At 50.5% G+C, this 27500-nt stretch overlaps 1 protein-coding gene across 1 annotated transcript in view; it reads right to left on the bottom strand.

Annotated features, from left to right (window-relative positions):
• The window catches only part of nav3 (neuron navigator 3), a 160435-nt gene that overhangs the window by 15028 nt on the left and 117907 nt on the right, over positions 1-27500 (bottom strand). The window contains exons 14-28 of the mRNA XM_068755448.1: positions 19458-19581; positions 18678-18683; positions 18114-18399; positions 16428-17139; positions 11898-12323; positions 11231-11272; positions 9843-10000; positions 7705-7899; positions 7394-7446; positions 6815-6838; positions 5442-5465; positions 5246-5323; positions 3018-3101; positions 2116-2227; positions 980-1104 (exon numbers count right to left, since the gene is read on the bottom strand). Coding sequence (XP_068611549.1) covers positions 980-1104; positions 2116-2227; positions 3018-3101; positions 5246-5323; positions 5442-5465; positions 6815-6838; positions 7394-7446; positions 7705-7899; positions 9843-10000; positions 11231-11272; positions 11898-12323; positions 16428-17139; positions 18114-18399; positions 18678-18683; positions 19458-19581 — 2449 coding nt within the window. The remainder of the gene's footprint in view (positions 1-979; positions 1105-2115; positions 2228-3017; positions 3102-5245; positions 5324-5441; positions 5466-6814; positions 6839-7393; positions 7447-7704; positions 7900-9842; positions 10001-11230; positions 11273-11897; positions 12324-16427; positions 17140-18113; positions 18400-18677; positions 18684-19457; positions 19582-27500) is intronic.

Raw genomic sequence — 27500 nt, 5'->3', positions numbered from 1 at the left:
CAAAGGAAGAGCTTCTAATGTGTCGTCTGCCGGACTCGGGCCGGGAGGGACGTTCAGCCTCCGCTTTCAGGCCGAGTCTCAGGGAGCGTTCCCACTGCGCAGTTTGCTCCCTTTTAAACTGACCAGAGTTCCTTTCCTGGGATAATCCCTTTGGGCCAGTGGGAACGCGCCCTCAGTCCCCGTGACGTTCGAGGAGCTTTGCTTCCTTGAAATCTAACATGCGTGCTGCCGTGCGTTCAACTCCAACGGTGCCTCATGCTTTACAGAAAGGTCAGAAAGGCAATGACCTTCTCTTAGCTGTAACTATTGGATGGTAACCTAGCAACCAGGATGTGCTGACAGACTTGGATGTTGGTAGGATTTGGGCATTTTGCAGAGGACATCTGGGATACTGAGGATGCTCTGCTCTGATTTTACCACCTCGTTATTCATGAGCAAACAAAGTGCAACTTTAACAACAATTTCACATGAACTTAAAGAAAAAAAAAAGACAATTGGAAATACGAATCATAAATAAAAACGTTGTAAATGATCCCAGAATGGTCATAATCTATAAATTAATATTCAACACATTCCACCTCGCTCTGACCTTCGACCTCTGACTTTGAACCTCTTTTAGTGGCCTAATAAACAAAATGTCACAGAGCCACCAAAATGCCTTGCTTTATGATAAAACCACCTTTAATCCAGGCATGCAATCTATTTGAACAAGTTTATTCTTAAACGTGGAGTTTCACTACCTCAACAATGACTAAAATAAATCCACGCTTTTGCTTCTCTGCTTGAAATGACCTGCAGTGATGCAATTTCCATAGGCACATTCCACAACGATTTTAAGCAGAATAAAACTGTTGAGAAATGATTTAAAGCACTATTAATTTGAGGAAGGTTCCTGCAGGTCCTGGATTAACGTGCTTCGGGCCTTTTCAGCGTTTTCTTTGCGGCTGCTCTAACCCAGCAGCCTGGTTTCTCCACCTACCCAGCTCTTCTTCTTCTTCTTCTTGTCTTCAGCATCCTTGCTCAGACTGCCCATGCTGGAATGGCTGGCTGCACTGTTGATACTGGACATACTCTCCGACGAGTGCTGCCGTCTGATCCGCAGGTCTGGAATGGACACGCAACATTTTCCTGAGTGCACTGAAATGATGCGACGCATCTTCACTATGACTTGAATGGCAAAGTATTTCTTTGTGTTCTCTATTGTGCAGTACATTTAAGAGTTATCACTGTCATGAAAACACACAGAATATAACAGTATTTATTATTCACTTTTGAATACAAGTTTTGCTTTAAATCCGATAACTAGAAAAGCAATGAGAGAGCGCAGGCCTCCACCAAGCAGCTCGTTCCCCTCCTAATTAGGTCTACACCGTCCACATGGTGATCTGGATCAGAAGGTTCTAAATTGTTATTGGTATCTTTATACACCAACAATTAAAAGTAAAAGTGAATCGGAATTGATTTTGATTTTTGAATCCGTAAATGGAGTTTTCAATGTTGAAATTAAATATGTTTCCCTGACAGCATTCAGCATCCGATCCAGATGAGATTAGGTGGTGAGATAGAGACTCCCCCTCCCCCCCTCCACCGTACATGACTGTGTCAAATTCCATAAACATCGGTCGATAATCAGCCGAGTTATTGAGGAACATTTTTGAAGCTCCATTGACTGCAATGTTAACGAAACAATAAAGAACGAATGATCCATAATCCAGGATCTCTTCTGGATCATCACCAAAATGTAATCATCTGTTCCTGGTAACGTTCCAAGCATTTCCTGAAAATGTCATCAAGATCCGTCCGGAACCGTTTGAGTTATCTTGCTAACGGACAGACAAACCAACATCGGGGATCGGCGGAGGTAAATGTGAATGACAAAGGCCAGATGTTTAAGAAGCTGGATAGACACAGCTCGTGTTCCAGACAGACGGACACGGCAATGACAGTACTCCATCAGCAAATCTTCCTGTTGTTGGATCCAGATTTGATCATTCTCAAACTAACAGCTCCAAACAAAAATAGTGATTACATAAGCGCCTAAGAACAAAGGCGTGGAGAACAATAGCCCAAACTATGGAGTGAGTTGGTTCCAGCCCCCCTGCTGTCTTTCATTACCTTTGTGCAGATGGTCGGGGCCATTGAGCGCCACCTGGATGGCTGTCTGGGCATCGGTGTTCTGGGTCTTCAACGTTTCTATCGTCTCCCTCAGCTCGACCAACTCGGACTCCTGCAGAGGCGTAAAGGATGAAGGATGAGTCGCCAAAAGCTTCAAATGGCGCAATCAGTCCGAAATTAGCCGCTCGTCACCCGAACGCAAAGGGAGAGAGACTATTGTGAGGAGGGAGCTGCCCAAACCCAGCAGCACCAGCGAGGGAAATAAATCTGCACTCTGTGCAGAGGGACTCCATTATTCTGCCACAAGGGGGCAGCAGATAGGAGGTCACCTTTAATTACGAGTTGAGACGTCCTTGTTTAAGGAAGACCTTCCACCAGATCTCATCTGCTTTTAATTTATAGAGGATTCAAAGCTGCCAAGTCGTCAGTAGCAGTGTGTGTGTGTGTGTGCGTGTGTGTGTGTGTGTGTGTGTGTGTGTGTGTGTGTGTGAGAGCAAAGAGGGACGCATTCTTCATTTGTGGCATTGAAGCACTTCTCAAACCGTGTATTAACCCCCCAAAAAATCAGACATACAAGGAAGTATTTTCAAAAAGTACATGTTGGAACTGATCAATTGGAGACGAGCTTGAAACTGTTTTTGGGGTTTGGATTCAAGGAATGTACTGAGCTGTTGCATGCACATGAAAAAGAGGACACGTTTCTTTCTGCAAAGCAAAAAGGAAGAAAAGAAAGCTTGTTTAAGTCCAAGAACTTTGGTGAAGGTTAGAATTAACGCAAAGTTTTAGAAGGAACAACTTTAGCAGAAAGAAAAACCTTCCAGGAGTCAAGACGAGATCAAATACATTCATCATTTGCCTGCCTCTCCTTCCTGGAAGCCCGAGCCACGGAGTTTAGAGTTCACCTTTTGTTCCGCCGTCATGGTGAGGCTCTGCAGGCGGCAGGTCATGTTACTCAGGCTCTTCTCAAACGCTGCCACCAGGTGGGACTGCAGACAAAAAGAGTTCATTATAAAGTAGCAGTGGCTCAGGGATCTGTAATCTATCTGAAAAAGATCAATCAGAACTCCAGGACTTCAGGAATCCTGCCCCAAACACAGACTCAGTGGGACATGGTGCTGCTGCTGCCTGTCCCGGAGGTCCCATCTCATCCATCGGTCTCCACCTGTGAGCTCAGCTAAATGCCCCCATGCCCACCCGTCTGTCCTGCTCCTGAGCTGCCCCGGGTGGCCATGCTCAGCACCAGAGGCTTGGTTCTTCTGACCAGTGACCCTAGTGACCCTGGGGTCTGGGGTTAGCTAGCAGGTTGTGGGCCAGTACAGGGCCGTAAACAGCCCTGCAGGGGCCCGGGGCAAGCAGGAACCACCCGAATAATCCTCCAGGACATCGACCCCCTGAAGTAACTGAAGAACATGACAAGACCTTCACAACCAATCTGAACACAATAGAACAGAACATTTTAGTGATCACAATCATCTGCTGGGTAATATAACGCCAGATTCTAATTCTCACATTAGTTTAGCAGTCCATAGTTCAGCCTTCTCTATTCATTAAAGCCCTCAAATTCATAATTCACCCTCAGGAAGTAATCAAAGTGTGTTCTCTGTAAAAGAAACAAGCCATGCATTCCAACAACCAGGACGCACGCTGTCTCAGACCGGTCTACGGGGACACACCTCCTCCCCTGGGACACGCCCCTCCCCTCCCCTAGGACACGCCCCTCCCCTGGGCTGAGTTACTCTCCCTGACAGTCTCAGGTTCAGGTGTCTCCGCTACTCTAGTGCTGTTTAGTAATGGATTCATATTTGCTTGTTACATACACGATGTGAGGTTTAAACTTTTTACAGTGCTCGGACAAATCAAACCCAAAATATACAGCCGGGCCGAGTCTGTTCAGAGTTCACCTTCTGCGCGCTTCCTGCTGCCCTTAGAGCGCTAAAGGCGGACTTGCCCCTGCTCTGGAACAAAGCACTGTCTTCATCTTCGATCCGTCTTCCGTCTGAGCTGGGAACAACTTTGTGATCAAAGCGGGATGGAAGCGAAGGCGCCGTGTGCCGCCATGCTTGATCAGGCACTGATTGAGTTCGACACTGGATTCTAACTGAATCTGACAGGGGGGCTGGAGGATCTCACCGCCTCACCCACGCTAGATTCACTTATCCTCATCCCTCTGTTCCCCTTTCTGCGCCCATCTACATCCTTTTGATTCCGGTTCTCGCTGAAACTCCCCCGGCTGTCGTCAGCGTAAACACAACCATGAGAAATGATCCCGTCTAAGAACACACACACAAAATCCAACAAGTTGAAGCCCAAATACTGAGGAAAAGAATTAGAGCTCAGACAGGCAGCACCGCCCATAAGCGCCCTCTGGGGGCACCGCCCATAAACGCCCTCTGGGGGGCACCGCCCATAAACGCTCTCTGGGGGCACCGCCCATAAACGCCCTCTGGGGGGCACCGTCCATAAACGCTCTCTGGGGGCACCGCCCATAAACGCTCTCTGGGGGCACCGCCGATAAACGCTCAGCACCGCCCATAAATCCTCTCTGGGGGCACCGCCCATAAACGCTCTCTGGTAGCTCCGCCCATAAACGCTCTCTGGGGGCACCGCCCATAAACGCTCTCTGGGGGCACCGCCCATAAACGCTCAGCACCGCCCATAAATCCTCTCTGGGGGCACCGCCCATAAACACTCTCTGGGGGCACCGCCCATAAACGCCCTCTGGGGGGCACCGCCCATAAGCGCCCTCTGGGGGCACCGCCCATAAACGCTCTCTGGGGGCACCGCCCATAAACGCTCTCTGGGGGCACCGCCCATAAACGCCCTCTGGGGGGCACCGCCCATAAACGCCCTCTGGGGGCACCGCCCATAAACGCTCTCTGGTAGCTCCGCCCATAAACGCCCTCTGGGGGCACCGCCCATAAACGCTCTCTGGGGGCACCGCCCATAAACGCTCTCTGGGGGCACCGCCCATAAACGCTCAGCACCGCCCATAAACGCTCTCTGGGGGCACCGCCCATAAACGCCCTCTGGGGGGCACCGCCCATAAACGCCCTCTGGGGGCACCGCCCATAAACGCTCTCCGGTAGCTCCGCCCATAAACGCTCTCTGGTAGCTCCGCCCATAAACTCACGTTGGCCGCCAGCTGAGACGTCAGGGTCGCCACCTTCTCCTGCGAGGCGTCCAGCTCCCGACGCAGCTTCCTGATTTGCTGGAAGGAGGAGAGACGAGCAGAAACAACATGGAAGAACGCAAAGAACACAAGTGAGTACTGGATACTGCAGAGAGGTTGCAGCTCAGAGACACAGGCGTGAGGTGAGGGGCGTTACCGTGGTGTTCTGCACCGCCTGGCCCTGGATGGAAGAGAGGAGAGGAGGTCATCACAGGTCACACGTTAGGGTCATCAGAAGGAGACGAGTCCATTACAGGTCACACGTTAGGGTCATCAGAAGGAGACGAGGTCATCACAGGTCACACGTTAGGGTCATCAGAAGGAGACAAGGTCATCACAGGTCACACGTTAGGGTCACCAGAAGGAGACAAGGTCATCACAGGTCACACGTTAGGGTCATCAGAAGGAGACGAGGTCATCACAGGTCACACGTTAGGGTCATCAGAAGGAGACGAGGTCATCACAGGTCACACGTTAGGGTCATCAGAAGGAGACGAGGTCATGATTGATAGCTTGCTGGTCATTTCTAGCCCGAATCCGGATTCAGCGTTAAACCAGACTCTCCTTTACGAATCACGTTGATCAAATCGCCTAAGGCGGTCGGTTTCTGGAGGAATGAGCTTCCTCCGTTTCTCCAGCCCTCTCGTTTAGCATGATCTCACCTTCATCATTGTTCCGTCGCTAAACGGAGCTCAGAAAGCTGCAGCGCGCCCAAAATAAGGCGGCACGGTTGGTATTGAGATGCTCCGCCCCATCTAAGCCTGACCGCATGCATGATGCCCTCTCATGGCTGATGGTCAACCTTGATTAATAAAACCCCATTCATTCATTCATTCATTCCTTCATTCATTCACTGTGCATGACGACCATGGCACGAGAGGCTCCAGCAATGGTCAGCTGGACTACAGAGCAATAACTCTGGTATTTAAAAGGAAACTTAAATGCCATTTTAGATCAGAATTGTTCTGTTCTGTTCTGTTGTAAAGGAAAATGATACAATTTTTTTTTTTTTTCATTTTCTAACCGCTTATTCCGTTATCGGGTCACGGGCCAAGCTGGAGCCAATCCCAGCAGTCAATGGGCGAGAGGCGGGGCTACACCCTGGACAAGCCGCCAGCCCATCGCAGGGCAACGATATCATTTTAAGTTATGAATTTTATTAACATGAGGTATACTATAATGGAACTTGGATTGTAGATTTTGTGAATGCCTGTTTAGTATTTTCTGTTGTTGTTCTTTGTGGAGCACAGGAAGACTCGTTGGATACTCCGGTCCCGACTCATGGGGATCCTTAATAAACGAAACCAACCGAAACAGGAAAACACGCATGATGGAGATGAAGCGTGAAATTATTGATCAGCGTGACCTGATTATGTTTCAGTTTATGTAAGGTTTGAGGTATTCCTGTACGAACGCCCAGCAGTGGAGCTCGGCGACACTTGAAACTGGACGAGGTCCTGCTGTGAGCAACGCGCTAACCCGCTGGGTGAACGTGCAGCAGCTGAGACAGCAGGACATCAGCAGCCTTACCTCCGAGTGGGCTTTCTCCTCGGTCTGCAAGGACAACCAAAGAGGGACAGTCATCTAAAACGAACGTCACTGTGCAGCAGGAGAATCGACGACAAGGAATTTGTGTCAAAATGCTAAAAGCGGATAAAATCCAACAGAAAAGAAAACGGAAAACACTTTGTAAAGAACGAGTGCACGAATAAAATGCACTGTCAAGCACAAGCCATCACAAACACTGCCCCCCCCCCCCCAACTCTGCTATCTCAGAACTCGGGGAAGCTGATTGGTGCAATAAATTAAGTGGACAAAGAGACAAGCTGACACTTCATGACCTCACAAAGGGAGAATGCAAACGCCGTCTGTAGACGCGGACGCTTTTCTTCTAGCTCTGTATTTATCTTTTATTGAACTCCACATAAATCGTTTTCTTTAGTTTCCATCTGCTCATTTCAACGCAAAAAACAATGTTTTTGATGACTGGGAGAATAGTGGGCGGAGCTGCGATGAGCGGTCCATCAGCGCCACACGCTTAAGGTTTAAACAAGCTGAATTACAACTTCTTTTATATCTTTACACACGGAAGGACAAACAGCTACTCACCGCGGAGTACAAGGAGGACGTGCTGGAGACCAGAGACAGCGAGGAGCCGTGGACTGCAAGGTCACAAGGACGAAACACATCAAAGAGTCTTCAGTGAGAGAATGTGGATACATATTTATTCTCACTCCGCTGAAGGATCAGATTCGATTAGAAAGGCAAGTCGATGCCCGTTATCACCACCAGGTCAAAGCGGCAGCCGTGCAGCTCCCAGTATGAAGAGCCCGACACCATCAAAACGCTTCTGCCGGTCTGCTGCCCCCTGCTGCCCCCTGCTGCCCCCTGCTGCCCTTAGAGCCCCGAGCGCGTCCTACCTTCATCAGTGCTGTCCCTGAAGGAGCCGGAGCGGCTGATAGCCCGTGGGCGTTCCTCCAGGGAGTCGGCGCTGCCGCCCAGCGGGTGCCCCCCTCCGTACAGGTCGAAGGAGTCCTGGGCCGGGATGCTGCTGGAGCGGCTCATGCTGCTGCCGCCCGGCGGCGGGTTATACTGGCTGATGTGGGTGGGGCTCACTGCACAGAGGGAGGAGCACCAAGAGCACAAGGGCATCACGTCAATGGCCCCGAGGAAGATCCACCAGTGATACAGATGTGTGAGGAAGAAGAGAAGAAGATCCACCAGTGATACAGATGTGTGAGGAAGAAGAGAAGAAGATCCACCAGTGATACAGATGTGTGAGGAAGAAGAGAAGAAGATCCACCAGTGATACAGATGTGTGAGGAAGAAGAGAAGAAGATCCACCAGTGATACAGATGTGTGAGGAAGAAGAGAAGATCCACCAGTGATACAGATGTGTGAGGAAGAAGAGAAGAAGATCCACCAGTGATACAGATGTGTGAGGAAGAAGAGAAGATCCACCAGTGATACAGATGTGTGAGGAAGAAGAGAAGAAGATCCACCAGTGATACAGATGTGTGAGGAAGAAGAGAAGAAGATCCACCAGTGATACAGATGTGTGAGGAAGAAGAGAAGAAGATCCACCAGTGACACAGATGTGTGAGGAAGAAGAGAAGAAGATCCACCAGTGATACAGATGTGTGAGGAAGAAGAGAAGAAGATCCACCAGTGATACAGATGTGTGAGGAAGAAGAGAAGAAGATCCACCAGTGATACAGATGTGTGAGGAAGAAGAGAAGAAGATCCACCAGTGATACAGATGTGTGAGGAAGAAGAGAAGAAGATCCACCAGTGATACAGATGTGTGAGGAAGAAGAGAAGAAGATCCACCAGTGATACAGATGTGTGAGGAAGAAGAGAAGAAGATCCACCAGTGATACAGATGTGTGAGGAAGAAGATCCACCAGTGACACAGATGTGTGAGGAAGAAGATCCACCAGTGACACAGATGTGTGAGGAAGAAGAGAAGAAGATCCACCAGTGATACACGGAAGAGTTAAATATCACAATGTTTATTAATGTAAACTGTCCCTGTTAAATAAACGAACACAAATAAATACATAAATACATAAATACATTCCCAACATCACCTCTTTGGGACGATTTGCTGAATCCAAGTGACCCGAAACTGAAAACACGACTGAGCAACAAGACCCGTAAGTGTGTGAGCCACGGGTCCGTGTCGAGTCTAAACGAGGCCCTTAGAGGTGTGTGAGCCGCGGGTCCGTGTCGAGTCTAAACGAGGCCCTTAGAGGTGTGTGAGCCACGGGTCCGTGTCGAGTCTAAACGAGGCCCTTAGAGGTGTGTGAGCCGCGGGTCCGTGTCGAGTCTAAACGAGGCCCTTAGAGGTGTGTGAGCCACGGGTCCGTGTCGAGTCTAAACGAGGCCCTTAGAGGTGTGTGAGCCGCGGGTCCGTGTCGAGTCTAAACGAGGCCCTTAGAGGTGTGTGAGCCGCGGGTCCGTGTCGAGTCTAAACGAGGCCCTTAGAGGTGTGTGAGCCACGGGTCCGTGTCGAGTCTAAACAAGACCCTTAGAGGTGTGTGAGCCACGGGTCCGTGTCGAGTCTAAACGAGGCCCTTAGAGGTGTGTGAGCCGCGGGTCCGTGTCGAGTCTAAACGAGGCCCTTAGAGGTGTGTGAGCCACGGGTCCGTGTCGAGTCTAAACGAGGCCCTTAGAGGTGTGTGAGCCACGGGTCCGTGTCGAGTCTGAACAAGACCCTTAGAGGTGTGTGAGCCGCGGGTCCGTGTCGAGTCTAAACGAGGCCCTTAGAGGTGTGTGAGCCACGGGTCCGTGTCGAGTCTAAACGAGGCCCTTAGAGGTGTGTGAGCCACGGGTCCGTGTCGAGTCTAAACGAGGCCCTTAGAGGTGTGTGAGCCACGGGTCCGTGTCGAGTCTAAACGAGGCCCTTAGAGGTGTGTGAGCCACGGGTCCGTGTCGAGTCTAAACGAGGCCCTTAGAGGTGTGTGAGCCACGGGTCCGTGTCGAGTCTAAACGAGGCCCTTTGGTGGAGGGTGTGGTTGGATGTCGAGCCGCTGCTCTGTGGTGCTGTGGTACATACGCAGGTGGGAGTAGTGGTATTTTCCAGTGGCTGTGCAGGGAGCTCCAGAGGGGGAGAGGGGGGAGTGGCTGCCTGTGTCCTGGAGCCCCCCTGTTGAGTGGGACCGCAGCCACTCCTTACCCTCTTCTTGGGACGTCTGTGTGGAGGACAGCGGGTACCTGAATCAACGAAGGAAACACAGATTTGATTTGGACGTCCAAGCAGAGCTGCATAACAGAAACGTAGGAGCCATGCAGGCAGGACACGCGGTCCGAACGCGCCGACACACCCTGGTGCTGCTCATCCGTCTCTCCACGGCCTCAGAGGCTCAGCGGCAGTAAGCCTGCTTATCGCCCGCATGACAATCAGCCACATTTAATCCTCCGAGGATGATAACTGCGTTTGCGCTCATCTCTTTTCAACGGCGTCTCGCTATCGACGCTCCCTTTACTACGCTTGTCACATCTGGCGCTGCTCCAGTCGCCCTCGCCTCTGGATTGCATTCTCCGCACCGGGGATTGGGTGTCTGAATCCGAGCTGAATGGCGTGACACGGCAATCACTGGAGTTCAAATGGAGCTAAATCTTTATGCTATGCTAAATCTTTGACTCAGCATACTTAGTGCTTTTCAAATTGCCCAGAAATTGTACAAAGAGAAGACAAAACTTCATTTAAATGATGAGAGGAGGAAATGATATGAAACTTTAGGATCACGGGGGGACATGGTGCCCGGTTTCAGATGTGAGCAGACAACCGAAGGCTGCAGAGCTCTGCGCCGCTCCCGTGGACTCGGCTGGGAGGCTGTGTCACTGTGAGGAACGGCTAATGGTATTTCTGTCTCAGCATCCATTCTAGTTCTTCCCTTTGGCTAACATAGTGAATGTCATCGGGTTGAGTTCCTTCTGGGAGCCGAGCTGCTTCTCTAACGGTGCATGAGATGAACTCAGCTGAGGATGTATGAGATGAGACAAACACATTCCACGCCGACCGCCTGAAGCATCACTCACGCTGGATCGGCGTTCCTCATGTCTGTAATCTACACTTCTGGATTTGTCGTATGAAATATTGAGGCTGTCACCACTAATATTCCGCATCACTTGGTTGGATGTAAAATAGTTGAAATAAGATTAAAAAAATGGAGAAAAACATCAGTGAAGTCAAACTACTATGAAGTACATAAAGTTATACTACTACTTTTTGCAGTTCTTTCTGCAAAACAAAAGAAGCTAAATCCTGGTTGGATGAATGCATTCTGCTCCTCCTCCTCACACGCTCTCATGCACAGAGGAATCGCTGTTATAGAGCATTAACGTAATCTAATCATTATGCTGATGACACTGAACTCATGATCAATGTGAGCGAATGAAATCACAGCTGAAGGATGAGAACTGGCTGCAGATGTGTTGTACCTCAGTCCCTTTTTGGGGAGCGTGTTTCTGTCAAGAGGCATGCTGTTAAAAAAACACAGAGGACGGGGGAATTAGACGAAAACCAGGACAGACTTCAGAAATACACTTGACTGCATTTTACAAATTGGACTTCTGAGACGCGCACGAATGCAAAGACACAATGGAGAAGACAAGGACAGTACGGATGCATCACAGTAAAACAGATCGAGGCTGAAGCACGGCCAGTGTTTCAGGGAATTGTTTCATTTTGGAGACAAACAGCTGCGCTAGAAAGGGGAGCTACGCTAGTTTATTCTAAGGCCTGCATAGCATGCAGTGTGTGGACAAAACAATGGACACATGCTGATTAAGACCTCTCATGGAAATGAGCGTCCGAAATGAACCCGATTCACTGTTGAACCGTTTTCTGGCATAACATTGGACCGACCGCTAATAGCTAGCACTAGCAGGCGATTTATGTTGATTAAATACAGTCGCAGTCAACGCATTTAGATTGTTTTGTCTTTCTAAACAAAGTTTAAACTAAACTGTGTGCTGAACGAGGGACGCTAGCTTTATTATTCACGAAGCCTCATCTTCTGTGCCAGGGAAGGGAGGTGGACTTTGTCTCTGTTCTCAAATGAAACAATGAATACGATTTAGTCCAATCGTATTCGCTGTTACTCACCCTTCAGACAGGGTGGACTTGACACTGCCAGTTCGTGTGACCTTGGGCCCGTGGTGACCCATTGGCAGATCAATTGACTCAGAGCTGGTGTGCAGACTGGTCATGCTTTGGCAGCTCAGCGTGTCCTTGCTGCCAGCTGAGGAGCTACAGGCAGGCCAGGGCCGAGCGTTGGAGGGCAGGGAGAGGCCAGAGGCCGGGCTGGAGGCCGGGGAGTCAGTGCACAGGTCTGGGGCTTTACCGTACAGCGGGCTGCTGCCACCGCTTAGGCCGCTGGCGCTGCCCAGGCTCCCTGTGCCAGAGGAGGGCGAGTCCAGACTGGCCTGCCTTGCCAGTGTGCCGTGGGGGCTGCCCAGTATTGAGGGGCACTTGCCAGAGTCGGGCGTGCCCGGAGAGCTGGCCTTGCTGCTGGCTTTGGTGCCAAATAATCTGGGGGTAGAGAGTTGGGTGCAATCATTTAGACATGCTCAAAGGGCCGGTGATGAGCATCGACAGGATCCGTACAGGAACATGAGACCGGAGCAAACTTTAGAAAGTGGACTTCATGCCATCATAAAACATTCCATCACTGCACAGCAAAATAAGTCAGAGATAAAGGTGGTAATGAGGAGAACCGTGACATCACCACGACCTTACTGTAACACCAGCTGAAACAACAAGCCGCTTGCCACCGGGCAGCAGACCCCAACTCATCTTAACTTTCATCTGCTCTCACAGCTTGTCTCAACGCTGTGGCTTTTCAACCATGTTTGCCTCACGCATATGCTTCGACTGTCTGGGACTAACCCTGTGCCAGTATGACATCACATGAAACATGAAACATGTAGGTGACAGTCTCAAAGTAAAAAAACAAACAGAAACATGCAGATGAAACGGGTCAGTGTGGCAGATCGGACGGAGGAGGCTTGGACACGCCTGCTGAGTGCAGAGCTCCAATAACGGAGTCGTGTTTCATCTACAGGGCGGAGTCATGTTTCATCTACAGGGTGGAGTCGTGTTTCATCTACAGGGTGGAGTCGTGTTTCATCTACAGGGCGGAGTCGTGTTTCATCTACAGGGCGGAGTCATGTTTCATCTACAGGGTGGAGATGTGTTTCATCTACAGGGCGGAGTCGTGTTTCATCTACAGGGCGGAGTCGTGTTTCATCTACAGGGCGGAGTCGTGTTTCATCTACAGGGCGGAGTCGTGTTTCATCTACAGGGTGGAGACGTGTTTCATCTACAGGGCGGAGTCGTGTTTCATATACAGGGTGGAGTTGTGTTTCATCTACAGGGCGGAGTCGTGTTTCATCTACAGGGCGGAGTCGTGTTTCATCTACAGGGCGGAGTCGTGTTTCATCTACAGGGTGGAGTCGTGTTTCATCTACAGGGCGGAGTCGTGTTTCATCTACAGGGCGGAGTTGTGTTTCATCTACAGGGCGGAGTCGTGTTTCATCTACAGGGCGGAGTCGTGTTTCATCTACAGGGCGGAGTTGTGTTTCATCTACAGGGTGGAGTCGTGTTTCATCTACAGGGCGGAGTTGTGTTTCATATACAGGGCGGAGTCGTGTTTCATCTACAGGGCGGAGTTGTGTTTCATATACAGGGCGGAGTTGTGTTTCATCTACAGGGTGGAGTCGTGTTTCATCTACAGGGCGGAGTTGTGTTTCATATACAGGGCGGAGTCGTGTTTCATCTACAGGGCGGAGTTGTGTTTCATATACAGGGTGGAGTCGTGTTTCATCTACAGGGTGGAGTCGTGTTTCATATACAGGGTGGAGTCGTGTTTCATCTACAGGGTGGAGTTGTGTTTCATCTACAAGGCGGAGTCGTGTTTCATCTACAGGGCGGAGTCGTGTTTCATCTACAGGGTGGAGTTGTGTTTCATATACAGGGTGGAGTCGTGTTTCATATACAGGGTGGAGTTGTGTTTCATATACAGGGTGGAGTTGTGTTTCATCTACAGGGTGGAGTCGTGTTTCATCTACAGGGTGGAGTCGTGTTTCATCTACAGGGTGGAGTCGCGTTTCAGCTACAGGGCGGAGTCGCGTCTCAGCTACAGGGTGGAGTCGTGTTTCATCTACAGGGCGGAGTCGTGTTTCAGCTACAGGGCGGAGTCGTGTTTCATCTACAGGGTGGAGTCGTGTTTCAGCTACAGGGCGGAGTCGTGTTTCATCTACAGGGCGGAGTCGTGTTTCAGCTACAGGGCGGAGTCGTGTTTCATCTACAGGGTGGAGTCGTGTTTCATCTACAGGGCGGAGTCGTGTTTCAGCTACAGGGCGGAGTCGCGTTTCAGCTACAGGGTGGAGTCGTGTTTGATCTACAGGGCGGAGTCGTGTTTCATCTACAGGGCGGAGTCGTGTTTCATCTACAGGGTGGAGTCGTGTTTCAGCTACAGGGCGGAGTCGTGTTTCAGCTACAGGGCGGAGTCGTGTTTCATCTACAGGGCGGAGTCGTGTTTCAGCTACAGGGCGGAGTCGTGTTTCAGCTACAGGGCGGAGTCGTGTTTCATCTACAGGGCGGAGTCGTGTTTCAGCTACAGGGCGGAGTCGTGTTTCAGCTACAGGGCGGAGTCGTGTTTCAGCTACAGGGCGGAGTCGTGTTTCAGCTACAGGGCGGAGTCGTGTTTCAGCTACAGGGCGGAGTCGTGTTTCATCTACAGGGCGGAGTCGTGTTTCAGCTACAGGGCGGAGTCGTGTTTCAGCTACAGGGCGGAGTCGTGTTTCAGCTACAGGGTGGAGTCGTGTTTCAGCTACAAGGCGGAGTCGTGTTTCAGCTACAGGGCGGAGTCGTGTTTCATCTACAGGGCGGAGTCGTGTTTCAGCTACAGGGTGGAGTCGTGTTTCAGCTACAGGGCGGAGTCGTGTTTCAGCTACAGGGCGGAGTCGTGTTTCAGCTACAGGGTGGAGTCGTGTTTCATCTACAGGGTGGAGTCGTGTTTCATCTACAGGGCGGAGTCGTGTTTCAGCTACAGGGTGGAGTCGTGTTTCATCTACAGGGTGGAGTCGTGTTTCATCTACAGGGCGGAGTCGTGTTTCAGCTACAGGGCGGAGTCGTGTTTCATCTACAGGGTGGAGTCGTGTTTCATCTACAGGGCGGAGTCGTGTTTCAGCTACAGGGTGGAGTCGTGTTTCATATACAGGGCGGAGTCGTGTTTCAGCTACAGGGCGGAGTCGTGTTTCAGCTACAGGGCGGAGTCGTGTTTCAGCTACAGGGCGGAGTCGTGTTTCAGCTACAGGGCGGAGTCGTGTTTCATCTACAGGGCGGAGTCGTGTTTCAGCTACAGGGCGGAGTCGTGTTTCATCTACAGGGCGGAGTCGTGTTTCAGCTACAGGGCGGAGTCGTGTTTCAGCTACAGGGCGGAGTCGTGTTTCATCTACAGGGCGGAGTCGTGTTTCAGCTACAGGGCGGAGTCGTGTTTCAGCTACAGGGCGGAGTCGTGTTTCAGCTACAGGGCGGAGTCGTGTTTCAGCTACAGGGCGGAGTCGTGTTTCAGCTACAGGGTGGAGTCGTGTTTCATCTACAGGGTGGAGTCGTGTTTCATCTACAGGGCGGAGTCGTGTTTCAGCTACAGGGTGGAGTCGTGTTTCATCTACAGGGCGGAGTCGTGTTTCATCTACAGGGCGGAGTCGTGTTTCAGCTACAGGGCGGAGTCGTGTTTCATCTACAGGGCGGAGTCGTGTTTCATCTACAGGGCGGAGTCGTGTTTCAGCTACAGGGCGGAGTCGTGTTTCAGCTACAGGGTGGAGTCGTGTTTCATCTACAGGGTGGAGTCGTGTTTCATCTACAGGGCGGAGTCGTGTTTCAGCTACAGGGTGGAGTCGTGTTTCATATACAGGGTGGAGTCGTGTTTCAGCTACAGGGCGGAGTCGTGTTTCAGCTACAGGGCGGAGTCGTGTTTCAGCTACAGGGTGGAGTCGTGTTTCAGCTACAGGGTGGAGTCGTGTTTCATCTACAGGGTGGAGTCGTGTTTCAGCTACAGGGCGGAGTCGTGTTTCATCTACAGGGTGGAGTCGTGTTTCATCTACAGGGCGGAGTCGTGTTTCAGCTACAGGGTGGAGTCGTGTTTCATATACAGGGTGGAGTCGTGTTTCAGCTACAGGGCGGAGTCGTGTTTCAGCTACAGGGCGGAGTCGTGTTTCAGCTACAGGGTGGAGTCGTGTTTCAGCTACAGGGTGGAGTCGTGTTTCAGCTACAGGGCGGAGTCGTGTTTCAGCTACAGGGCGGAGTCGTGTTTCATCTACAGGGTGGAGTCGTGTTTCATCTACAGGGCGGAGTCGTGTTTCATCTACAGGGCGGAGTCGTGTTTCATATACAGGGTGGAGTCGTGTTTCAGCTACAGGGTGGAGTCGTGTTTCAGCTACAGGGTGGAGTCGTGTTTCAGCTACAGGGTGGAGTCGTGTTTCATCTACAGGGCGGAGTCGTGTTTCATCTACAGGGCGGAGTCGTGTTTCATTGGATAACGCCACGTTGTGTGAGTCTTTAAACGTGACGGGATGATTGATTCACACAGAGACGCGACAGAAACGCGCTGGAGGATGCTGTTGGTCTGACCTGCGGAAGGTGGGCGAGGCGATGTCGGGGTACTTGGATCCCGGCTGCCTGAGGCCTGACTGGCCCGTTGAGCTCGACGTGGGGCTGGATTTGGTGGCTGCAGGGTCCTGGTCTGAAACCGCCACCTTCTCCTTGTCCGTCTGGTTGATGGTGACGGGACTCGCGTGGTCCGAGCTCATTTTCCCGTCCCTGCGTTTGGCACCTGCTTGTGTCGCTGCCCCTCCGGCCGACTTGCCGCTAACGTTCGAGTCAATGCTGCTGGAGCTGGAGCGATGGCCGCCGCGCCCTGCCGTCACGCCGCTGGAGGATTTGGCCGGTCTGGGTAGCGAGCGGTACTGCAGGGTCACTTTGGAGCTGCTGCAGCTCAGCAGAACGGCGTCATCTTGAGGCTGAGAGCCGTCCAGGCTGGTTTTACGAACGCCACCGATGCCGGTGCCTTTGCCAAGGGCAGCTGAGGATTTGGGCACCTTACCCAGTGTGGCCGAGCCGCTGGTGAGCGTTGCACCACTAGAGGTGACGAGGGCACCGGTGGGACACGGGATCTTCTTGTAGCCAAAGGAGCCCGTGGCCGGGGGGCGTCCGATGCCAGAGGGAGGTTTCTTACCTTCATCTCCACTACTCTTCCCGGCATCGGAGGGTGAACGCTGGATGCCAGCCGAACTCTTGGAAGGTGCCTTGCCTTTCTCCGAGGCCTTGGCATCATCGGTTTTGCCTGTTAATTTGCATAAACACTTATTAGATCAGAAAACAACGCCCTCAGCAGAATCTTCACCCTGGGGCTATTTTTAACAACCTCAGAGCCTCAGTGGAAGAAAAATCAAACGGGGATACCATCCGGCCAAACGCCAGCAGCATTGAAAGCCAAGACTTGCTAAAACACAGCTGCTGAACTGCTGAGTGGGCGGCTTGTGGCTCGGCTATCAGTGAGAGGAAGCAGATCTGCTCCTGGTGTCTTTGGAGATGATACAAGTTTACTTCGGTGTTCCTGAGGAGTGAGCGAACTCTAAGAGTAGACGTTTTATCAATAAATACGATTAAATCAATGAAGTAGACGACCTCAGTCGTCTCGCCTGAAGTCGCTTTATCCTTCTCGTGGGTCACGGGTGTTGCTGGAGCCTATCCCAGCCCACCACGGGCGAGAGGCGGGGCACTCTCTGCACATGTCGCCAGCACCACTCGGGCACACACTACGGACAATTTGGAGTGATCAATTCACCTAAGCTGCATGTCGATAACATCAATAAATCTGTCTTTAGAGGAAGACGGAGAACCCGCAGAAAGCACACAGACAGGAATCGAACCAGGGACCGTCTCGCTGTGAGGCAACAGCGCTACCCACTGCACCGCTGAGCTGCTAGAACTAGATAAATCCACTGACTTAGGCGCCACAGTCGAGCCAATGTTAAATACATTTGTACATGTTTGTACTTCGGGACATCAGAGGACTGTTTCATCTCTCGTTTATTGAAATGTGAACTATTATTTATCTGAATAAAGTAGCTCAACCTGATCTAATATTTACCTCATGAAGGCTTTCAGCCCCGGCTCTCCTTTAGGATTTATTTCATCACTTCATCAGACAGAATTATTTACTAAAAACGGTGAAACGATCCTATTTCGACCCGAACCCTAACCTAACTCCTTCTCATGCTGAGAGCCCGACTGCACTTGTGTTGCAGCTCCTACCTGGTGTCTTCAGGGCAGCGGAGGAAGCTCCCTTGGACCTGGGTGGCGTAATGCCCACCTGGGCGGTCATGCCCCTCCTCCAGGAGCCCGTCTGAGACGTCTTAGGACCAGATTCCTCGTACTGACTCTGGGCTTGAGAGGAAGAGGAGCACGAAGAGGGCTTCCAGCGGGAGGAATTGCTCGGGTCCATGCTTGCTTCCAGCTCCTCCTCAACTTTCTTCAGGTCCTCAGCTCCAGCCCAGCCGCCGCTCACCTCCTGCTCTGCATGTTTGGACCTGCTTCCTCTCTGGGTTTGAAGGGCAGTGAGGTCAGAGAGGTCAGAGAGAGGAGAGCACACAAACACCATTTGCTAATGTTGTAACAGTGCGTTTGTCATTGTGAACACACGATAGCATAACAGCAAACACACGGAGAGAGATGCGTCTGGGATGCGTCGGTGTGAAGGACTCATTGCTGTCTTTGGAGCTGCCCATTTTTTGATATCTTTTGGGATGCAACACACACACACACACACACACACACATACACACACACACACAGCAGCAATAACAGTTTCCCTTACACTCGACTCTCTGGGGGGCCCAGAGTGCTGACAATTCCTTGAGGGGCCAAACACAATATTCAGAACTATGGAAATTCATCAGACGATAATAAGTAGGGGCGTCCCGATCCGATTGCGTGATCGGAAATCGGGCCCGAAGACGTGCTTGCAGACTCGATCGCAATCAGACGTTACCTACCGATCAGGACTCTGATATATATGGATCGTTATTTTAATTACTTTTTATCAGATCTGGAGTTACGCTGTGGAACAGAGTGAGACCTCTCTACTACAGACAGAGATGGTAACATGACATCACTTCCTGTGACACTATTGGTGGAATGCTGGCTAAACAGGAAGCAGCTTGAAGCTCGTCGTGGCGAGACGTCTGCGCTGTGGAAGTATTCTGAAGTGGATGAGATCAACCTGCCGATTGAGCTGCTGCTCATTTTATTAGAAATACTCGTATTTATTATTTCCTGTTGCACTCGTCCAAGTCCAAAGTGAACAAAGTATTTTATTTATTACTTTAATGTTCGAGGTACGCCACAGAAGAGCTCTGTTTAAGAGTTAAACGTTGAATTAAGATGATAGAATAAAAAATGAGGGACATCCTGGATCCGTTTCTTCACTCGTCTTCAGTTTTTCTGTCAACGTATAATAGAAGTATCGGATCGGGACTCGGTATCGGTTCAAAATCAAATGACTCGGACTCCAAAAACCCTGATCGAGACATCGCTAGTCAGAACACAGACAGCCTGTGTGCCACTGAGCCGACCAGAACCAGGTGCTTGTGTTCTTACCTGTGCGCCCTTGCTTTTGCGTGACGAGCTGACAGCCGAGTGGGCGGGGCTGTTCACATCGTCGGTGCTGATGTTGTCCAATGTGTCGCTCAGGCCGCTGCTCACTGAGCTGCTGTCATCCCAGCTGCAGAAGGGAAATGAAATCAGCAAGACTCCGCCTCCCAGTTCCGGTAGCAGCGATAGCGTTACTCCACACTCACAAGCATTCTGCTACCGCCTATAACTAAAGCCGTACTGTAGGATGGGGCAGAATATTCTTTACTATGACTATGAAAGAGTCAAGTCCCTTCTTTCGATGTGTGTTCCTCCCATCGGCCGTTGAAGAGAGGCGGATTTCAATGTCAGGGTTGGCAGTGAATGTTTGGGGTTCAAAGAACTTCTTTAGAGGTCAATGGCACTCAAAGAGTTAACCACTGTATTCTCCATGTGAGTGAAGGATTTCAGGAAGAGAGCTGGAAGGAATGAGTGTGTGAAGGAACGAAGCGTCTCATTAGCATGTAATTACTTAGCCGTTGTGGAAGGTCGACAGACACCACGGGCCCCGTCAATGACCCAACAGCCATTAGTCGCTGAAAGCTCCTCCGACATGTTGCTTGAATTTGCAAACACATTTTCAGCTGTCAGACACAATCAATCGCCCTTCAATAACAGGGCATTGATTGACAGTCTGCGGCTGCGTCTCCGGTACAAACGCACGCAGTACGCGCAGACACTCTCTTCTGCGCTTGAGTGAAACTGCAAGACAAAACTGACCAAAAAAATCATTCCGTTTGAAATTTGGAAGAAACAGGACAAGACAAGAGACAGACTGAAAGGAGGAGGTGCCGATCAAGAACTAAGAAAGGCGGTGACAGATGGTGATTAGCATCGTAGCGGTCAATAAAGACAAAGTTTCCTTTGCCAAAAATCCAAGAGCACTTGAAACAATCCTGATCCTGAATGCAGACAGTATTTGAAAAGAACAAAAAGGAAACTGAAAGAACTTCAGCGGCTCATTACACTTTTCTTCATCTGTAATTCATGGCAGACAGAAAATGCTCCTCCTCCTCCTCCTCCTCCTCCTCCTCCAGGGATCAGACATAACAGATTTGTGGCTCACAAAGCTCCTCCCGACAAACCTGCACACCTTCACATGCACGCCGCCCCCGCTCCTGGAATGAGGAGGACGGGGCGAACCCAGTAACCCTCCAGCGGGGGGGGGGGGAGTCGGCCCTATGTGACATAACTTCTTGAATTAACAATGAGCAACGATGTGCAGAGTGGAGCGCTTCAGAGGACACTGATGAGGAGGGCGTCGGCCTCGCTGTGTTTCATAAGGAGAACGCGATACCCCCCCCCCCCCCCCCCCCCATGATGGTTGTTCCATAATACTCTGGACTCTAATGCCCCCCATCATCAAACTTTCTGAGTTAGTGTGGAGCACTCGACTCTCTCCTTCCTCGGATGCTGCAGAGGAATTCTCCCCCAAAATCCCTGAGCAGAGCTGGGAAGCAGCGATCCGATGACTCTCCTGCTCTAACCGGCGATCCGATGACTCTCCTGCTCTAACCGGCGATCCGATGACTCTCCTGCTCTAAACCGGCGATCCGATGACTCTCCTGCTCTAAACCGGCGATCCGATGACTCTCCTGCTCTAAACCGGCGATCCGATGACTCTCCTGCTCTAAACCGGCGATCCGATGACTCTCCTGCTCTAAACCGGCGATCCGATGACTCTCCTGCTCTAATCCGGCGATCCGATGACTCTCCTGCTCTAAACCGGCGATCCGATGACTCTCCTGCTCTAACCGGCGATCCGATGACTCTCCTGCTCTAACCCGGCGATCCGATGACTCTCCTGCTCTAACGCGGCGATCCGATGACTCTCCTGCTCTAAACCGGCGATCCGATGACTCTCCTGCTCTAACCCGGCGATCCGATGACTCTCCTGCTCTAACCCGGCGATCCGATGACTCTCCTGCTCTAACCCGGCGATCCGATGACTCTCCTGCTCTAAACCGGCAATCCGATGACTCTCCTGCTCTAAACCGGCGATCCGATGACTCTCCTGATCTAACCGGCGATCCGATGACTCTCCTGTTCTAAACCGGCGATCCGATGACTCTCCTGATCTAACCGGCGATCCGATGACTCTCCTGCTCTAAACCGGCGATCCGATGACTCTCCTGCTCTAACCCGGCGATCCGATGACTCTCCTGCTCTAACCGGCGATCCGATGACTCTCCTGCTCTAAACCGGCGATCCGATGACTCTCCTGCTCTAAACCGGCGATCCGATGACTCTACTGATCTAAACTGGGATTTCAGATTACCGACAATAATATTTGTGGGGAGTCACATTTAAATAAGTGAAGGTGGACGTCTTACATAACATAAAAACACACCTGACCAGTTTGGATTCCTGAATGACTAAAACCGCTCAAGGGATTGAGAATATATTATTAGCACAGAAATCACCTTTTGTCGGCTTTTCTTGCTTCTTGTTTTGTTTTGAGTCATTAAATGTCAAAATCCCATGGATGAATTGAAAAATGAAAAGATCAGCAACTAGATAAAGAGTCAGGACAGAAAGTCTTTAATCTGACACTCGTTCAAAGTAAACTTAACTGTCGTTTTCATTTTCCACAATTAAAAATAGGCTTTATAGTCGACGGTAAGCGACTGGTTCAAAATACAAACATCAAAACAAACAATTATTTCAGAGGCATTTTCTCTCAAAGTTCCAACTAAAGTCAGCACAAATGCATTCATTGTCCGTCTGACAGTCCTGAGATCGAGCTTGACGTGATCCTGTCCTGACTGAAACACGTCATCTCCCCATGGATATTTCCTTAGTACTTTCCTCTCAGGTAATACTGTTCGGACTCATTTCTTGGATTGTGCTCATTCACTAAACTTCTACATCTCGAGTGGTCTTTGCCACACCCACATCACAGCTACAGATGATCAAAGAACGCACCGAAAATGTCTGAAACCCGAAGCGGGACTGGCCACGCCGGTGGTCTGCACAGGAAACAGCGAAACAGCCCCGCTAACGACTCGCACACAAAAGCGGCTCCACCACCTCCAAACACTCTTCAGCTGCACACAGGTCGTCTGCACAACAGTCTCCAGCTGTCAACTCACCTCCTGTGGGCTGGCTGCCGTCTCGGGGGGGGGGGGTCCTGCTGCTCCTAATATCACAGGGAGCAAAGCCCACCTGCTACAGAAGCTAGAGGAGAAGCTGGTAACGAGACACGCAGGGAGAAAGCACTACCTCACCCCCCACCCTGCTCTCTCTCCGCCTTCACCTTCACCAGGATGGACACGGCAGCCCTTGGAGACATGCCGTCAGCAGCAGCGGGCCATCGGGGGTTAATTAGAGGAGGATGACAAAGCGGGATGGAGCCGAATCAAGGATGCGAGCCGACCGCCGGTCGTCTCTACTGACGCCTCCGACTGGAAGTGATCTCATCCATAATACGTGAGAAGCTCAGAAAAGCATCAGGCTACAACATTATTCATGACCCCCCCCAGCACAGAAACATGGCAGACACCGCAGCAAGAACTGGGGGGGGGGAGCTTCCTTCCTTTTAAACCTCGAGTCATTTTAGCTCAACACCCAATAACAGGTGAGGCGACGCGACCTGCGGACCGGACTCACCACAAACCACAAGCAAACGTGGAAATGCTTTTAGATGCAAACCATTTAGTTCCAGCTTGCCGTGTCACAGGAAGACACGGCTCGGTTAACGAGGGGGGGCCGGGTCACCTGGGAGGGACGCAGCGTTCATCACAAGCACTGATTGGGCTCAAACGGGCGTTCTGTTCGGGTCGTCACAGGTATGTCTGTAACGATTAAAACCGCATGTTCTGATAAATGTTGCCTTAATTGCATCATAAACCCTCCTTTAACCAGATTATAGCTTCATAATCCACAACATGGACCTGCAGCGAGTCAGCATTAATCGCTGCATCGATGCTCGTCTTCAGCTCACTCACCTGTTCGTACGACGACACATGAAGCTGCAGCTGCAGCAGAATGTAAGAATGTATCCGAACATCTGTGCACCTTCAGGACTCTCAATGCATCCGGAAATAGTCTCAACAATTAGGAACTTCTCTTTCCATGCAGAACGATAAAACAACCATCTTTAAAATCGACCCCGTGTTTCAGAGTCAGAGAAGGAGCTGCATGACCCCGAACAGTAGAGACACAATCAATCAGCTGTGAGGCCCTTTCATTTCATGGGTTTCCTTTTCTTTGAAGCCTTGCCTCAAACAACATGCAGACACTTTTTACCCTCGCCGAAGAGGAGGCGAGGGTATTGCAATTGGGTGCGTTTGTCTGTCTGTTTGTCTGTCCGAGCGCATAACTCAAAAACTAGTAACCCAATCGACTTGAAATATTTACACAAGCAAGGTTCTGTCCGTGGCTCGGTCCTCCCCGAGAATGGCGTTGATCCAGATCTGGATCCAGATTCTGGAATTATTTTTACATCTGGAATCGTGCCTGTGCTTTAAAGTGTCACTTTAAGAGGGAGGGACACGAATGGCATGATGGGAAAAAGAGTCCAGAAGGAGTCTTGTAGTACGTTCCGGAGCAGCAAGCTAGAGCAGGTTTGGCCCCTCTGATCCGGAAGCCCTGTTTACTGTCTCACAAGATCCAATAGTCTATTGGAGGCGGGGTCTGCAGTCTCTGATTGTCGTTTTCTAGTTTAACATGCATTCCAAATCCAGTAAACGCTCAGGGGCTCAAGGATTGTCAGCTGCAGCTCTGTCCTCCGAGCATCCTGCCTTTAACCAGACAAGCCCGCTGGATTCAGGAGCGAACGACCTCTAACCCGAACCCTAAACCGCCACACACAAGGCTTCCTGTCGTGTTCCATTTCAGACTCCAATCACAATCTCCTGTTGTAGAGCAGCGACATTTCTTACTTGATTACTCAATGAAGCAGAGTAAAATTGATTGCTGCAATCCCTCTCTTCATCCACCTGGAGGAGATAGACATGCTTTATTGTCCACTAACGTCTTTGTGCCGAGTCATCGCCACGCCGGGGAGGTTTTGTTTCTTCTGTCTTCATGTTAGCAAGATAACACAAAAGGTTGTGGCCAGATCTGGATAACATTTTCATGAAATGTTGGGAGTGTCACCAGGAACAGTCGATTACATTTTGGTAATGATCCACAAGAGATCCTGGATTCTGGATCACTTTGAAAATTTTCAGGAACATTGCAGGCAATGGAGCTTCAGAATGTGTTCAATATCTCGGTTGATTATTGACGGATGTTTATGGAATTTGACACAGTCATGTGGGGGGGGGGGGGGGGGGGGGGGCTTCTATGTTAGATACTGTCACGATACATATGTTCCTATTTACTTATAATGGAGGCTTTTTCAAAAAATCATATCTTGTAAAATATGCATTTAATTCACTCCCCAATAATTACAGTGATAAAGATATCTGATAAGAACCATCATGCAAAATGTCTTCTGGATGCATAAAGGTTTATAAATCACTCTTTTTTTAAATAACGACGCGGCCTGTTTCGAGTCCACCTCTCAAGAATCAAAAAAGAGAGAAGACTGCTTTCCCTGGCGCTTCTGTGAATGAACAGATGCTAATTAGCATGCGATTGTGTGGGAAGCAGCTTTTATGGGGACACATCTCAGTATGCAAACACCTGCACAAATTAGAACACACAAAGCTGGGTCCTCCAGCCAGCTACGCGTTTGCTACGTTTAGCCTGTGTGTGCTTTATTAACGTGGACGCTTTGTCATTTCCGTTTCCAAATCTAAAGGTGAGCGATGATGAGCGATGCATCTTCACAGCGGCCCGTAGAGCAACCGCAGGGTCTTCCTGAACAACAAGAGAACAGAAATGCAGGGGGCTGTCATCGTCCAGCCCACTGGAGGGGGGGGGATGCTGAATGTGAGGCCCGGTTACTTATTCATGTCTGCACTCAGAACGGGAAGCCTGTCGGTGTCCAAACTCTCCTTGGGCCGCTTTTCAAAGAGCATCTATGTTGCATGGCAGCGGGGTATTTTTAGAGAGGCTTTCAGTCCCGCCTGGATTCACCATTGTTTTAAAATGGATGGATCAGAAGAGGGATCTGAGCTTCTGTGGTTCACCTGCTCTTGGACAGATGGTCAGTTTCAGGAAATTCTAGTTTATTTTTAGCACAAACCACCAACAGAAGTGTCGACGCTGTCCTGCAGTAGTTCCAGCATGTTTCCACCTGGCGGTCTCACCAGACTGGCTCCGCCTCCCAACCAAAGCAGTCCCACACACCCAACTCAGATCTCTGCTTCCATCCGTGTCTGGGTCGAAGGTGTGGAAGCACCTTTCTGTGGGAGACAGATGGTGTCCTTCACCTGAGAATCATTGAGGAGACTTTCCTCATGCAGGTAAAGCAGCCATGGGCGTGTGCATCATGGGAGTTCAGTGCCTCCCACTAACACTCATACTGCCAGTGGGGGGGGAGTACGGAGGAGAGGAGGGACGCAATCCATGTTTATGCTTGACTGAGGAAAGTGTGTGTGTATGTGTGTGTGTCTGCACGTGTGTGTGTGTGTTCACGTGTGTGTCTGCACGTGTGTGTCTTTCCAGTTATTGCTCAAAAGGAAGACTGAGGGGAAGAGGAGAAAGCGGATTCATTATTTTACTGATAAACACAAATCCAGTGGATTAATAATTTGCTCCACCCCACCCCCACATTTCCGACCACAATGGTTATCAAAAGGCTGTTTTTAAAAATGAAATAAAAACAAAGTCTTGTCGCCTTTGTACATTTTGTTTTGTTGATTCTAATTGTTTTATGGCGCTAATCCCAACAGCTGAGTGTGAAAGATGCGACATCACACAGAATGAAACCTCCACCGGGTTGAGAATGCCAGTCCGTGTTGCCGTGGAGACGAACAGATGAACATGGAGGGAGCTAAAGCCTGACAGAGGTGTGGCGGTTCGGGAGCAATCACACCGGGAAATGCATTTTCCCCTTGAGCTTTATGCGTGTGGGCAAGGCAGGGAGGTGCATTGTGGGTAGAGTTGCAAGCCTGGAGTCTGGAATGGGAAATGGGAGAAGGAACGGAGATTAGAATCCAACAGGGAGTTCTGGCCTGCAGGAATCCTCGGAGGGAGAAGGCATCAATGTATCCTGATTACCCAGTGGCCCCCAGGGGCCCCCAGGGGCCCCGACGGGCCCACAGCGTTAACACCGATTTTAGCTGAGGAAAGCTCCAATTTTGGGGGGGATTTATGTCGAGGCAAGGTGAAGGACACTTTAGGCAACAGACAAGTGGAAGAGGCAGTTCCGAGGGTTCGTGTTCCCGCTGCCCGAGTGTCAGAGCGACGGGCGCAGCGATCGCACGCCGTGAGCCGGCTGGGACGGACCTGCGCGTGAGGAGAAGCACGTAACCCAGACACAGCAGGATCATTTGGATCCTAAAGACAGGTGGGAAACAACAAAGACTTGACAGGAACACTTTAGCCCGTTTAACGCTGGCTCACGTAACCTCGTACATTCGAGCAGCAAAATATCTTAGCTTGACGGCTGTCAGTCGAGAGCACGCCTCTTGTTCCCGCCTCGTTTCGGATGTGATGTCCCTGACGAGCCCTTCCGGAGGACGTGGATGCATTTCCTACGCTTTATCGAGGCTTGATATTCGATTCCATGCTCAACATGGCCGTGTTTGCTGTAAAGCAGCTGCTGCAGGCTGAACGCTTTTCATTTCTCCTCCTACCCTCATAGTGTTAAAAATAAAAACATCGCCGGAGAGCCATGCCTGCTGCCAATTTCACAGAGACTGAACTATATGAAAACTAAATCCTTTGTGCGAGTATTGGAATCTGGTGCCAATACTTGAAGATTGAAGATCATACATAGAGAATCATAAAAAATAAAAAAGGAGACAAATATTAATTGTTTGAATGAATGCATCAATATGAGGATCAGAACTCATCTTGGGGAAACTCGGCAGAACCTTTCAGCCATTCTCGCCAGATGACACACCAGTGGCTGCAGAACCCAGAGCAGTGGCTTTGGCCTCGCGAGAACCCCCC

This window comes from Brachionichthys hirsutus, chromosome 22 (assembly GCF_040956055.1).
Source record: "Brachionichthys hirsutus isolate HB-005 chromosome 22, CSIRO-AGI_Bhir_v1, whole genome shotgun sequence".
Classification (NCBI taxonomy): Eukaryota; Metazoa; Chordata; class Actinopteri; order Lophiiformes; family Brachionichthyidae; genus Brachionichthys; species Brachionichthys hirsutus.
This window is presented reverse-complemented; position numbering and strand designations above follow the sequence as displayed.